The 15,548-nt window shown below is 41.6% G+C and overlaps 1 protein-coding gene across 2 annotated transcripts in view; it reads right to left on the bottom strand.

Moving 5' to 3' along the window:
• LOC115133564 (protein phosphatase 3 catalytic subunit alpha) overlaps nucleotides 1-15,548 on the bottom strand; it is a 151,013-nt gene that overhangs the window by 33,063 nt on the left and 102,402 nt on the right. For both annotated transcript variants that reach the window (XM_029666955.2, XM_029666956.2), the window contains exons 4-6: nucleotides 14,686-14,797; nucleotides 14,192-14,337; nucleotides 10,045-10,184 (exon numbers count right to left, since the gene is read on the bottom strand). In XM_029666955.2, the coding sequence (XP_029522815.1) occupies nucleotides 10,045-10,184; nucleotides 14,192-14,337; nucleotides 14,686-14,797 (398 nt within the window). The remainder of the gene's footprint in view (nucleotides 1-10,044; nucleotides 10,185-14,191; nucleotides 14,338-14,685; nucleotides 14,798-15,548) is intronic.

The raw sequence follows: 15,548 nt of genomic DNA, 5'->3' as shown, positions 1-15,548 counted from the left end.
GATACGCTTTGAGTGGCACAGTTACACATCAGGCTTCTCAGCTGAGAGTACTTTGCTTTGTCACTCAAGGTGGACTTAAACCTAGAAATAGGTCTAGGTTTAAGTTCATTCTGGTACTGGTCACATGAGGAGAGAAAATACAACTGACAGAGGAACATTGCCTAAGTGTGTGTACGGTTTCTTTGTGGTGTGATCGCATTGCGTCGAGGATAATAAAAAGTGTGCATCTAATATCCGTCTCGATTCATTATTTGAATCCATTATTTCTTTCCATGCACCTGTCACTGTTCAGCAGATTCTGTTGCCAGGTATTTCTCAGAAGACTAAATACATTTTGTGCTGAAAGCATTTGACATCTGTTCTGGGACACAGATGTCAGCCATCCAACAGTTGTGCACTGTCCCTAACAAATAAATAAATACATGCACACCTGTCTACCTCAAATCTGACAGTATACTCTGTGAATCAATTGTACAGCCAAAATCCAATTAAGGGCTATTTTCATAAAGCAACGAAAATACCATGCAATTACCTGCTTAGGCTACTCACAAATAGTAATCAATGGTTCAAAAAAGAAAACATATTTAGTGAACAAGCAAAGTGTCCACTAGGCTATAGCGGGCTAGAAAAGAGGGGGCCTGTATTCAAAACAACATGCAATTTCACACCTCAGTAATGTGTGTAAAACAGTTATGAGGGGGCGTATGGTGCTGGAATAAGACACAGCTGTCAGAATCAGGAAAAGGGACTAAACTGAGTCTTTTTTCTCAGATTGGCGAATTGTTCTCCTTTTAGTCTGCAGCTTGAAGCTGGCCCATAAACTCAGCATGCAAGTGTGCTGCCAATTACAATGAGCCCTGCAGGCAGATCCAGCCTAGGGGAAAACAACAAGGCTACATGTCAAATGGCATCCTATACCCTATATAGTGCACTACCCATAAAGGACTCTGGTCAAAAGGAGTGCACTATGTAGGGAAATGTAGTGCCATTTGGGATGCAGCCCAAGGCCACAGAGGAATTTAAGCCAAGCCAAGAAGACACAAAAGGCTGTTGGGCTAGGGTACAGGAGGAAGCACCTAACCTGGGTTGGAATTTTACTGTCCGATCCTGTTTGAGTGTTTATACTACAACAGCCATTGACAAGGGCCCTCTTCAAACAGACACCTTGACTTTTTCCACATTATGTTACGTTACAGCCTTACTCTAAAATATACACTACCGTTTGGGGTCACTTAGAAATGTCCTTGTTTTTAAAATAAAAACACATTTTCATCCCATTAAAATAACATTATATTGATCAGAAATACTGTGTAGAAACAGCTGATTTTCAATGGAATATCTACAGTCGTGGCCAAAAGTTTAAAGAATGACACAAATATTAATTTTCAACGTTTGCTGCTTCAGTGTCTTTAGATATTTTTGTCAGATGTTACTATGGAATACTGAAGTATATTTACAAGCATTTCATAAGTGTCAAAGGCTTTTATTGACAATTACATGAAGTTGATGCAAAGAGTCAATGTTTGAAGTGTTGATCCTTCTTTTTCAAGACCTCTGCAATCCGCCCTGGCATGCTGTCAATTAACTTCTGGGCCACATCCTGACTGATGGCAACCCATTCTTGCATAATCAATGCTTGGTGTTTGTCAGAATGTGTGTTTTTTTGTTTGTCCACCCGCCTCTTGAGGATTGACCACAAGTTCTCAATGGGATTAAGGTCTGGGGAGTTTCCTGGCCATGGACCCAAAATATCAATGTTTTGTACCCCAAGCCACTTAGTTATCACCTTTGCCTTATGGCAAGGTGCCCCATCATGCTGGAAAAGGCATTGTTCGTCACCAAACTGTTCCTTGATGGTTGGGATAAGTTGCTCTCGGAGGAAGTGTTATTACCATTCTTAATTCATGGCTGTGTTCTTAGGCAAAATTGTGAATGAGCCCACTCCCTTGGCTGAGAAGCAACCCCACACATGAATGGGCTCAGGATGCTTTACTGTTGGCATGACACAGGACTGACTGTAGAGCTCACCTAGTCTTCCCCGGACAAGCTTTTGTTCCGGATGCCCCAAAAAATCGTAAAGGGGATTCATTAGAGAAAATGACTTTACCCCAGTCCTCAGCAGTCCAATCCCTGTACCTTTTGCAGAATATCAGTCTGTCCCTGATGTTTTTCCTGGAGAGAAGTGGCTTCTTTGCTGCCCTTCTTGACACCAAAAGTTACTGTGCATGCAGATGCACTCACACCTGCCTGCTGCTATTCCTGAGCAAGCTCTGTACTGGTGGTGCCCCGATCCCGCAGCTGAATCAACTTCAGGAGACGGTCCTGGAGCTTGCTGGACTTTCTTGGGCGCCCCGAAGCCTTCTTCACAACAATTGAACCACTCTCCTTGAAGTTCTTGATGATCCGATAAATGGTCGATTTAGGTGCAATCTTACTGGCAGCAATATCATTGCCTGTGAAGCCCTTTGTGTGCAAAGCAATGATGACGGCACGTGTTTCCTTGCAAGTAACCATGGTTAACAGAGGAAGAACAATGACTCCAAGCACCACCCTCCTTTTGAAGCTTCTAGTCTGTTATTCAAACTCAATAAGTTTGACAGAGTGATCTCCAGGCTTGTCCAAGTCAACACTCACACCTGTGTTAACGAGAGAATCACTGACATGATGTCAGCTGGTCCTTTTGTGGCAGGACTGAAATGCAGTGGAAATGTTTTTTGGGGGATTCAGTTAATTTGCATAGCAAAGAGGGACTTTGCAATTAATTGCAATCCACCTGATCACTCTTCATAATATTCTGGAGTATATGCAAATTGCCATCATACAAACTGAGGCAGCAGACTTTGTGAAAATTAATATTTGTGTCATCCTCAAAACTTTTGGCCACGACTGTACATAGGCGTACAGAGGCCCATTATCAGCAATCAACACTCCTGTGTTCCAATGGCACGTTGTGTTAGCTAATCCAAGTTTCATTTTAAAAGGCTAATTGATCATTAGAAAACCCTTTTGCAATTATGTTAGCACAGCTGAAAACTGTTGTCTGATTAAAGAAGCAATAAGACTGGCCTTCTTTAGACTAGTTGAGTATCTGGAGCATCAGCATTTGTGGGTTCGATTACAGGCTCAAAATGACCAGAAACAAAGAACTTTCTTCTGAAACTCATCAGTCTATTCTTGTTCTGAGAAATGAAGGCTATTCCATGAAAGATATTGCCAAGAAACTGAAGACCTCGTACAACGCTGTGTACTACTCCCTACATAGAACAGTGCAAACAGACTCTAACCAGAGTAGAATGAGGAGTGGGAGGCCCCAGTGCACAACTGCGCAAGAGGACAAGTACATTAGTGTCTAGTTTGAGAAACAGACGCCTAACAAGTCCTCAACCGGCAGCTTCATTAAATAGTACCTGCAAAACACCAGACTCAACGTCAATAGTGAAAAGGCTGGCCTTCTAGGCAGAGTTCCTCTGTCCAGTGTCTGTGTTCTTTTGCCCATCTTAATCTTTTATTTTTATTGGCCAGTCTGAGATATGGCTTTTTCTTTGCAGCGCTGCCTGGAAGGCCAGCATCCCGGAGTCGCCTCTTCACTATTGACGTTGAGTCTGGTGTTTTGCAGGTACCATTTAATGAAGCTGCCAGTTAAAATAGCTGTGCAGCGATGCTCCCCATCCAACCTGACAGAGCTTGAGAGGATCTGCAGAGAAGAATGGGAGAAACTCCCCAAATACAGGTGTGCCAAGCTTGTTAGACGTCTGTTACTCAAACTAGACACTAATGTACTTGTCCTCTTGCTCAGTTTTTTTTAATTAACTCAATCTACACACAATACCCCATAATGACAAAGCAAAAACAGGTTCTTATAAATAAATCACATTTACATAAGTACTCAGATCCTTTACTCAGTACTTTGTTCAAGCACCTTTGGCAGTGATAACAGCCTCGAGTCTTCTTGGGAATGATGCTACAAGCTTGGCACACCTGTATTTGGGGAGTTTCTCCCATTCTTCTCTGCAGATCCTCTCAAGCTCTGTCAGGTTGGATGGGGAGCATCGCTGCACAGCTATTTTCAGGTCTCTCCAGAGATGTCCGATTGGGTTAAAGTCCAGGCTCTGGCTGGGCCACTCAAGGACATTCAGAGACTTGTCCCGAAGCCACTCCTGCGTTGTCTTTGCTGTGTGCTTAGGGTTGTTGTCTAATTGGAAGGTTTTCCGCAAGGATCTCTCTGTACTTTGCTCCATTCATCTTTCCCTCGTTCCTGACTAGTCTCCCAGTCCCCGCCGCTGAAAAACATCCCCCCCAGCATGATACTGCCACCACCATGCTTCACCCTGGGGATGTGCCGGGTAACCTCCAGACGTGACGCTTGGCATTCAGGCCAAAGAATCCAATCTTGGTTTCATCAGACCAGAGAATCTTGTGTCTCATGGTCAGATTCCTTTAGGTGCCTTTTGGCAAACTCCAAGCAGGCTGTCATGTGCCTTTTACTGAAGAGTGGCTTCATTCTGGCTACTCTACCTTAAAAGGCCTGATTGGTGGAGTGCTGCAGACATGGTTGTCCTTCTGGAAGGTTCTCCCATCTCCAGCTCTGTCAGAGTGACCATCGGGTTCTTGGTCACCTCCTTCACCAAGGCCCTTCGCCCCCGATTGCTCAGTTTGGCTAGGCGGCCAACTCTAGGAAGAGTCTTGGTTTTTCTAAACTTCTTCCATTTAAGAATTGTTAGGTTCTAAATGAACCGAGTAAAAACTCACAGACGATTATTAAAGCTCAAAAAAAGTTTCTTTACCCAAAAGGTTAGACAGCTGAACAGACAAAGACATGTTTCCACCAGCACAAGGATATACACCCCAATTTGGGTGCAGTCTCCTCCTTCCCTCTAAACATTACATTTTATCGCTAGGCAGGAAGTTAAGTGATGTGGGTAATAAACTGTTCCTTCTCCCTTAATGTGACTTGAGCTGAACTCAGTGACTGCAACCATGTGATTGCCTTTCTTTTACTCGGTACACTCCAAGCCTCTGGCTCATATCCACCCTTAATTGACCACACCATATACATTCCTCCTACAGATAAACATTCACTTCTGGTGTAGAAACCAGACTGTAGCACTCCTCATTTCCATAGGATACGTAATGATTAACACCATTTCAAGTTTAGGAGTCAGAACCCATCAGAATGATGGAGGCCACTGTGTTCTTGGGGACCTTCAATGGTGCAGACATTTTTTGGTACCCTTCCACAATCCTGTCTCAGAGCTCTACGGACAATTCCTTCAACCTCATGGCTTGGTTTTTGCTCTGACATGCATTGTCAACTGTTGGACCTTAGATAGACAGGCATGTGCCTTTCTAAATCATGTCCAATCAATTGAATTTACCACAGGTATACTCCAATCAAGTTGTAGAAACATCTCAAGGATGATCAATGGAAAAAAGGTTCTGAATACTTATGTAAAAAAGGTATTCCTGTTTTTTATTTGGAATACATTTGCTAAAATGTTTTTAAACCAGTTTTCGTTTTAGTCATTATGGGATATTGTGTGTAGATTGATGAGGAAACCAAATAATTTAATACATTTTAGAATAAGGCTGTAACGCAACAACATTTTGAAAAAGTCAAGGGGTCTGAATATTTTCCTAATACACTGCATTACTTTTAAAATGCATCCTTCCTTCCTCGAAGTAATCATTGATCTGATATGCGATAAAATCCATGCAGTGATGCCAGATTAGGGATTGCTTCAAGGAAGCCTGGAAGGAAATATGTATTTTAAGTGTACGAACAGTGCCCATCACCTTTAAATCACTGTCCCTCTGTCAATAGTCGATCCTACTGGATTTAGTATACTGGGTCCTTGTAACTGAGATATCAGAGATGGCAGGGGCATACCATGGAAATATCATTAGCAGCCAGAACCCGAAAGAGACAACACAGCGCTCTTACGCTTTCTCAAGTGACAGGGGTGACATTTCTCTCCCTGACAGGGTCCCTGTTGTCTGGCAGATAGTCAAGCGAGACCATTTACAGCAAAATATTGGGTCATTTACAAATATATGTCAAGCTAGACCATTTACAGTAAACTGTTGGGACATATACAAATCTAAATCAGGACCATTTACAGCAAATTGTTGGGTCAAATACAAATCTAACTCTAGCAGGACCATTTACAATAAACTGTTGGGACATATACAAATCTAAATCAGGACCATTTACAGCAAATTGTTGGGTCATATACAAATCTAAATCAAGCAGGAGAATTTATAGCAAACTGTTGGGTCATATACAAATCTACACTGAACACAATTATAAATGCAACATGTAAAGTGTTGGTCCCATGTTTCATGACCTGAAACAAAATACGTATTTCTCTAAAATGTTGTGCACAAATATGTTTATATCCCTGTTAGTGAGCATTTCTCCTTTGCCAAGATAATCCATCCACCTGACAGGTGCGGCATATCAAGAAGCTGATTACACAGCATGATCATTACACAGGTTCACCTTCTGATGGGGACAATAAAAGGTCACTCGAAAATCTGCAGTTTTGTCACACAACACAATGCCACAGATGTCTTAAGTTGAGAGAGTGTGCAATTGACATGCTGACTGCAGGAATGTCCACCAGAGCTGTTGCCAGATAATTTAATGTTAATTTCTCTACCAAAAGCTGCCTCCAACATTGCTTTAGAGAATTTTGCAGTACGTTCAACCGGCAGACCACGTGCATGGCGTCTTGTGAGTGAGCGGTTTGCTGATGCCAATGTTGTGAACGGAGTGGTGGCGGTGGGGTTATGGTATGGGCAGGCATGAGCTATGGACAACAAACACAATTGCATTTTATCTATGTCAATTTGAATGCACAGAGATACCATGACAAGATCCTGAGGCCCATTGTCAACCCATTCATCTGCTGCCATCACCTCATGTTTCAGAATGATAATGTCGCAAGGATCTGTACACAATTCCTGGAAGCTGAAAATGTCCCAGTTCTTCCATGGCCTGCATACTCAACAGACATGTCACCCATTGAGCATGTTTGGGATGCTCTGAATTAACGTGTACGACAGCATGTTCCAGTTCCCGCCATAATCCAGAAACTTCACACAGTCATTGAAAAGTAGTGGGAAAACGTTCCACAGGCCACAATCAACAGCCTGATCAACTCTATGCAAAGGAGATGTGTCGCGACGCATGAGGCAAATGGTGATCACACCAGATACTGACTGGTTTTCTGATCCACGCTCCTCTCTTTATTTCAAGATATCTGTGACCAACAGATGCATATTTGTATTCCCTGTCCTGTGAAATCCATAAATTAGGGCCTAATGAAATTACTTTAATTGACTGATTTCCTAATATGAACTGTAACTCAGTAAAATCTTTGAAATTGTTGCATGTTGTGTATATATTTTTGCCCAGTATAAGTCAAGTGAGACCATTTACAGCAAACTGTTGGGTCATATACAAATCTATGCACAGCTATCACATAGTCCTGACCTACATCAAATATTGAATGCAAATAAGCATCATTGTTCCCACATAAAATACCTAAGCTAATTCTTCATTCTTTATTTGGATCCCCTTTAGCTATCGCCTTATCTCACTGTGACTCCCTGTTTAAATACAGGTTCAATCAAAATAAAATAAATAAAACGTTTATGACAAGCTTTACGCACAAGCAAGATTCAGAGTGTCGCAATGTCGTTTACCGGTATTCAACGTGTTTTTTTACTACCTGAAAATTGAGACAGGCAGTGGAGTTTAGGCTGTGTTGTCACTTGGTTCTATAGGCTATTCATCAAATTAGCCTTTGATAACCAAATGTAATCTCAGCTATTGTTCAAACAGTAAACCAAACAACAAGAATTCACCCCAAAATATATTTTGTATAACATTAATAACTACTGATTACAGGCTAAAATGGTAGAATCTGCTGCAGCCACCTAGCAATCCATGTGCTTTTTTTCTTGTGAACAAATCATGACGTTCTATGTTTAGCTGATATGGGAATGAATACACAAGCAGCATATCAAACTGGGATAATGTTTTAGGTTACACTGGCAAGTATAAGAACATTTGCCAGGGCATATTTCAAAAAATTATAAATCAGATTATTTCACATGGCGATGTGGGAAGCTGAAAAGGCTAGCTGGCTTGCTATGTTTTTAACCAGGCTAAGGCTAGCCCAAAGGCCGGCAGATGGCGATATTGAACTGATATTGATGGTTTCATTTTCCTTTTACCGTCCAAACGCATTGTATGCAGCCGTAAATACACTCGTATCCCCCGTGGACCGGTTTGTACCTAAAACATTATCCATTCAGGCTGCAAAGGCGTCAATTTCCTACTAATGGCAAGAAGGCAGAGAAAATGTGGAAAATACACATACTCCCTTTATGAAACACCATTTGGCTAATGCTACTTCCTGATGTTGTGCCCTGCGTTCAGCCAAGGGTAAACATCAGACTGCTGCAAATTGATTGGCTGAAAGCGATAGGCAACATCCGGGAGTAGCATTCCTAGGCATTAGCCCCTTTAGCATGGTGGTGGAAAATGGTGTTTCATAAAGAAAGTATGCATATTTTCCCCCTTTTTCTCACTATTAAATATAGTTAAGGAGGAAATCGACACCTTTGCAGCCTGAATGGAGAATGTTTTAGGTACAAAGCGGTCTGCAGAGGATACGAGTGTAAAATGGAAACGACTCAATATCGCCCTCTGCTGGCCTTGGGCTAGGCTAAAGCCAGCTAGCCAGGCTGCTAGCTAGCTACTACTTGCAAGGGAAGGCGACTCTTCCTTGTTTTCACAAAATGAAAAGACCTTTAGAGACCGCTAGTCTTCCTGGGGTCCAAAGAGCAAATATTACGTTTGTACGCTCGTGAAATAGGAGGTCTTTGAAATAGGTATTATGGGTACAGAAAATAAGACTTTGACAAATATGATATATGCAATCTCTTTTCAAATTATATCAATATACAAATTGTAAGTAATGCCTTGAGAACAACCCTACCCAATCCACTGCCTTCAGTTGGATGGACTGCATTTCTAAGGGGAATCATATCTACAGTCACTAACCCAGGAGAAACATTTGACAGCTTGGGCTGCTTCAGGCTGGCTCTGCCACTAGCATGCCAGGATCAAATGAGCGTCTGTCCACCTGTAATGACTGGACACTGGAGCACTAAAGCTCACATTTGGAGAAGACTCTGGCCCTGTGCTAATGCACAAGTTCATTACATTCAGGACAGCGTGAGCTCCTGCAGCACTTCCAGTGTTTCCTTTGTATGCTCTGCCTGTGACTGGGCTCCTGAGTGGCGCAGCGGTCTAAGGCACCGCATCTCAGTGCAAGAGGCATCACTACCGTCCCTGGTTCGAAACCAGGCTGTATCACATCCGGCTGAAATTGGGAGTTCCATAGGGTGGCGCACAATTGGACCAGTGTCGTCCAGGGTAGGCCGTCATTGTAAATACGAATTTGTTCTTAACTGACTTGCCTAGTTAAATAAAGGTTAAATAAAAAATAATTCAATGGGAGTTCATATATGTGTTAAATAAACACTTGCGACAGAGTAATGAGAGAAAAGGCCGTTTCCCTGGGACCATGACAAATGCAGGTTACAAAGCTACTATGATGCAGACAGTAGAAAAGGGACTGAGGGGCTTCGATGGGGACTGAATGAAGATGAACATTTGCCAGAATAACGTGGGCTGGAAGGATTTGGCAAAGGAAGGTTCATTGATGCTTCAATGGCACAAGTTAACTGTTTTATTTGGAGGGTTATATTACTGTAGATGCCAGAAGTGTTACACTAGATTAATGTCAAGTCCATTGTATGATACATCAGCAATTTAACAAAGTCAGCAATGGTAACAAAGCAAGATATGGCCAACTATTACAAAAGCCAAGACACACACACACACACACACACACACAACACACACGCTTAATAATGTGCACTGTCTCTGTCAACTAAATGACAAATAAATGAATACATTCACAGCCTCTTTTTCACACTACGCAGCTTGTGAAGGAGGTGACGGCCCACCTGTAGAAGTAGGAGCAGCCTCTCACTGTGTTGTGTGTGAAGTGTTCTTGGCTCTTCTCGTTCCCAAAGTCCTCCAGGGGGTCTGACCACAACAGGTCACACATGGGCCCGTACGCAGGGGGCTCTTTGAATCTGTCTAACTACAAAGACAGAGGTACACAGAGTTAGGAGAGACAGGGAGAGACAATGTCAATCAGTCAGGAAAATGTCTTATCTATGCGGAAACGGAGTCAGTTTAACTTCCTCAATAAGTTGGTGTAGTGATACCTACTGTATGGGAAAGGGAAAATGACTTGAAACTAGAGGTCGAACGAATATGATTTTTCAACGCCGATACCGATTATTGGAGGACCAAAAAAAGCCGATACCGATTATGCCATTTGTATTTCATATACCTTTGACTATTGGATGTTCTTATAGGCACTATATTATTGCCAGTGTAACAGTATAGTTTCTGTCCCTCTCCTCGCCCCTACCTGGGCTTGAACCAGGAACACATCGACAACAGCCACCCTCGAAGCATTGTTACCCATCGCTCCACAAAAGCTGTGGCCCTTGCAGAGCAAGGGGAACAACTACTTCAAGGTTTCAGAGCGAGTGACTTCACCGATTGAAATGCTATTAGCGCGCACCCCGCTAAATAGCTAGCCATTTCACATCGGTTACACCAGCCTAATCTCGGGAGTTGATAGGCTTGAAGGCATAAACAGCTCAATGCTTGAAGCACAGCGAAGAGCTGCTGGCAAACTCACGAAAGTGCTGTTTGAATGAATGCTTACGAGCCTGCTGCTGCCTACCACCGCTCAGTCAGACTGCTCTATCAAATCATAGACTTAATTATAACAAAATAACACACAGAAATTTGAGCCTTAGGTCATTAATTTGGTCAAATCCGGAAACTATAATTTCGAAAACAAAACATTTATTCTTTCAGTGAAATACGGAACTGTTCCGTATTTTATCTAACGGGTGGCATCCCTAAGTCTAAATATTGCTGTTACATTGCACAACCTTCAATGTTATGTCATAATTATGTATAATTCTGGCAAATTATTTACAGTCTTTGTTAGGAATAAATGGTCTTCACACAGTTCGCAACGAGCCAGGCGGCCCAAACTACTGCATATACCCTGACTGCTTACACCGAAAGCTCGAGAAATGACAATTTCCCTAGTTAAAATAAATTCATGTTAGCAGGCAATATTAACTAAATATGCAGGTTTAAAAATATATACTTGTATATTGATTTTAAAGAAAGGCATTGATGTTTATGGTTAGGTACACATTGGTGTAACGACAGTGCTTTTTTCGAGAAAGCGCTTGTTAAATCATCACCCGTTTGGCGAAGTAGGCTGTGATGAGAAGTCGATTATATGCAATGCAGGACAAGCCAGATAAACTAGTAATATCATCAACCATGTGTAGTTAACTAGTGATTATGTTAAGATTGATTGTTTTTCATAAGATAAGTTTAATGCTAGCTAGCAACTTACCTTGGCTTCTTGCTGCACTCGTGTAACAGGTAGTCAGCCTGCCACGCAGTCTCCTCGTGGAGTGCAATGTAATCGGCCACAATCGGTGTCCAAAAATGCCGATTACTGATTGTTATGAAAACTTAAAATCAGCCCTAATTAATCGGCAATTCCGGTTAATCGGTCGACCTCTACTTGAAACGGATCTTGAGTTGACAATTAGTCTTGCTACATTGAACTGTGGTTACAGTAAAACTTCAAATGAGAAATCCCGAGTTTAACAAAATTGCGAAATAGCGGCACTGCATTTTGGCAGTTTTGCCTTCATCAGAGCATGTTACAGTAAAACTGTTGGTAGGGTCTCACATTTGTGTGTGAAAGAAACCCACAACATGAAATTGTATAGACTGGATGACAATTTGTGCCTTTTATGAGTATGAAACATGAATACATATTTTCAATCTTGACTATACTAATACTTCCTCCTGGAAAATGGAATGAAAAGCTACAAACTAAAGTGATCATCCAAAAGCTCATGACAGTCATTTCTCAGACAAAGTATATACCAGGGCTGGAGTAAATTCCATTTAAATTCTAGTCAATTCAGAAAGTAAACCAAATTCAAATCTTTGCAATTTGAGTTGTATTGAGATATCAGCTGATGTACGAAGGGCTATATAAATACATTTGACTTGATTTGGAGTTGTAATATCATTGTACTTCCAGAATTGACTGGAATTTAAATGGAATTGAGCCCAAGCCTGGTACAGTATATACTGTAGCATAACGCACACTTCAGTAGTGAAGATTTTATTACAGAGACCATCTGATTGCAGCCACAAAATCCAATTGTCGTCATTGAATTTGAGAAAAAGCAGGATCCAACTATTCAAAAGGTTTAATCAGAGGGCCAGATTGCAAATCTCTGTTAGTTTGGGGCATTGTTTGAGAGGGAGGTAGTCCATGTTGTGTTATCAAGGACATCCTTTTCTAAATAAATATTTCAAGAGAAATTATAAAGACTATTTCCTTGAACAGCAAAAAGGAGTACTTAAGCCGGTTTTAACAAAGGTCTGTGTAAACCTAATTGTATCCTAATTGATGTGCCCTTCACAGAATAAAATACACTTGAAGGAATGTTTGTTACAAGGGAAAATGCATGAACCTTCTTATACTGAACATCCATTACACTTTAATGAAACATGGACATGACTGGAGTCATGACTGGATTTGAGTTTGCTAATCGCAAGAAGCATTGCCTGATGTGAAACATGCCTCGGACAAAAGAGATCTCCGAAGACCTAAGATTAAGAACGGTTGACTTGTATAAAGCTGGAAAAGGTTACAAAAGTATCTCTAAAAGCCTGATGTTCATCAGTCCACGGTAAGACAAATTGTCTATAAATAGAGACAGTTCAGCACTGTTGCTACTCTCCTTAGGAGTGGCCATCCTGCAAAGATGACTGCAAGAGCATAGTGCAGAATGCTCAATGAGGTTAAGAAGAATCTTAGAGTGTCAGCTAAAGATCTCTGGAACATGCTAACATCTCTGTTATGAGTCTATGATAAGTAAAACACTGAATAATAATGGTGTTCATGGGAGGACACCATGGAAAGAGCCACTGCTGTCCAAAAAAAAACATTGCTGCACGTCTGAAGTTTGCAAAAGAGCACCTTGTTGTTCCACAGCGCTTCTGGCAAAATATTGCGTGGACAGATTAAACTAAAGTTGAGTTGTTTGGGAGGAACACACAACACTATGTGTGGAGAAAAAAGGCACAGCACACCAGCATCAAAACCTCATCCCAACTGTAATGTATGGTGGAGGGAGCATCATGGTTTGTGGCTGCTTTGCTGCCTCAGGGTCTGGACAGTTTGCTATCATCGACGAAAAAAATGAATTCCCAAGTTTATCAAGACATTTTGCAGGAGAATGTAAGGCTATCTGTCCGCCATTTGAAGCTCAACAGAAGTTGGGTGATGCAACTAGACAACAACCCAAAACACAGAAGTAAATCAACAACAGAATGGCTTCAATAGAAGAAAATACGCCTTCTGGAGTGGTCCAGTCAGAGTCCTGACCTCGGCCCGATTTAAAATGCTGTGGCATGACCTTGAGAGCAGTTCACGTCAGACATTCTAAGAATATCGCTGAACTGAAACAGTTTTGTAAAGAGGAATGGTCCAAAATCCTCCTGACCGGTGTGCAGGTCTGATTCGCAATGACAGAAAACATTTGGTTGAGGTTATTGCTGCCAAAGGAGGATCAACAAGTTATTAAATCCAAGGGTTCACATACTTTTTCCATCCTGCACTGTGAATGTTTACACTGTGTGTTCAATAAAGACACGAAAACGTATAATTGTTTGTGTTATTAGTTTTAAGCAGACTGTGTTTGTCTATTGTTGTGACTTCGACTTCATTTTATGACCAATTTATGCAAAAATCCAGTTAATTCCAAAGGGTTCACATACTTTTTCTTGCCACTGTACATGTGATATATTCATACAATATAGAAACAATACAATATCCCAAGTATCCATGATTTTAAGGGAAAAAGAGGAGATCATTCCGAATGTAGTAGTCTGTGTAAAATGTACCAAAGTCAGCACAAATTAAAAGCATATTGCATTGGGCTTTGTCATGCAAGGAATGTAGTTTGGGAAATCACGTACTTTCCTGATGTCGTCAAGGTTTGAGATTTCTGGGGAAAGTCCTCCGTGTACACACAGGAACTGCTGGTTCATAAGGGCGGCCAGGGGAAGGCAGTCGAAGGCATCCATACACTCATCGTACACCCGCTCCGAATACTTAATTCTACCTGTCAGGGTGGAAATAGGGCGAGGACTGAAGAGTGTTGCCAGGCCAAACACCCCTAGCTCTTACACACTAGGGCAGTGTGCTGGGCCTGGGTCGGAAAGCTCAAACAAAGTGTCAGAAAACATCCAAAAGACATAAAAAACTCTAACTCTGCCCTTGGTATTTTGGTTATACTCTAAGCCTGAATCCAACAGCAATAGCCCTGACATATGTAAATACATATCAAGGCGAGAGCAAGAATCTGATTTCATACTATGCCAAGAAGCATATTTCCGCGTGAACATTTGAAAGTCAAGCGTCATGTTCAATGTAAAATGCTTCAGAAAGAAAAACTCAAAACCACACTTACATTCCTGCTTAAATGTGAAATACTCTGTTAAATGTCTACATTCGTGGTTCCCACGGAGCAAAAATAGTGTTTTGGGGTATAGGATCTTTAAGGCCCACAAGTACAGCACACACTGGAAGACAATAACAAAGACATAGGAAATGAATTAGCATATTTTCAGAGAACATATACAATACACAATGACTAATAGGAGTCTCAGATGTACGAAAGCAAAAGCATCAACCACTTCCTTCTTTAACTTAAAGGATTATGCAAAACGCATCATACTGTGACACTTTCTGTATTTTGAAAGTTCTACAGACCCTTTGGAAAGTATTCAGACCCCTTGACTTTTTTCCCACATTTTGTTACATTACAGCCTTATTTAAAATTATATTGTTTTTTCCCTCATCAACATACACACAATACCCCAGAATGACAAAGCAAAAACAGGTTTCAATTTTTTATTTAAAAAAAAATTGGATGGGTATCTCTCTGTACTTTGCTCCGTTCATCTTTCCCTCGATCCTGACTAATCTCCCAGTCCCTGCCTCTCAAAAACATCAATACAGCATGATGCTGTTGGTGCCAGGTATGCTCAAGACGTGAAGCTTGGCATTTAGGCCAAAGAGTTCAATCTTGGCTTCATCAGACCAGAGAATCTTGATTCTCATGGTCTGAGAGTCTTTAGGGGCCTTCTGGCAAACCCCAAGCAGGCTGTCATGTGCCTTTTACTGAGGAGTGGCTTTCGTCTGGCCACTCTACCATAAAGGCCTGATTGGTGGAGTGCTGCAGAGATGGTTGTCCGTCTGGAAGAGTTCCTCCACAGAGGAACTCTGGAGCTCTGTCCGGTTCTTGGTCACCTCCCTGACTTAGGCCCTTCT

Source organism: Oncorhynchus nerka, linkage group LG8 (assembly GCF_034236695.1).
Source record: "Oncorhynchus nerka isolate Pitt River linkage group LG8, Oner_Uvic_2.0, whole genome shotgun sequence".
Classification (NCBI taxonomy): Eukaryota; Metazoa; Chordata; class Actinopteri; order Salmoniformes; family Salmonidae; genus Oncorhynchus; species Oncorhynchus nerka.
The sequence above is the reverse complement of the archived record's forward strand: the minus strand, read 5'-3'. Positions and strand labels throughout refer to the sequence as shown.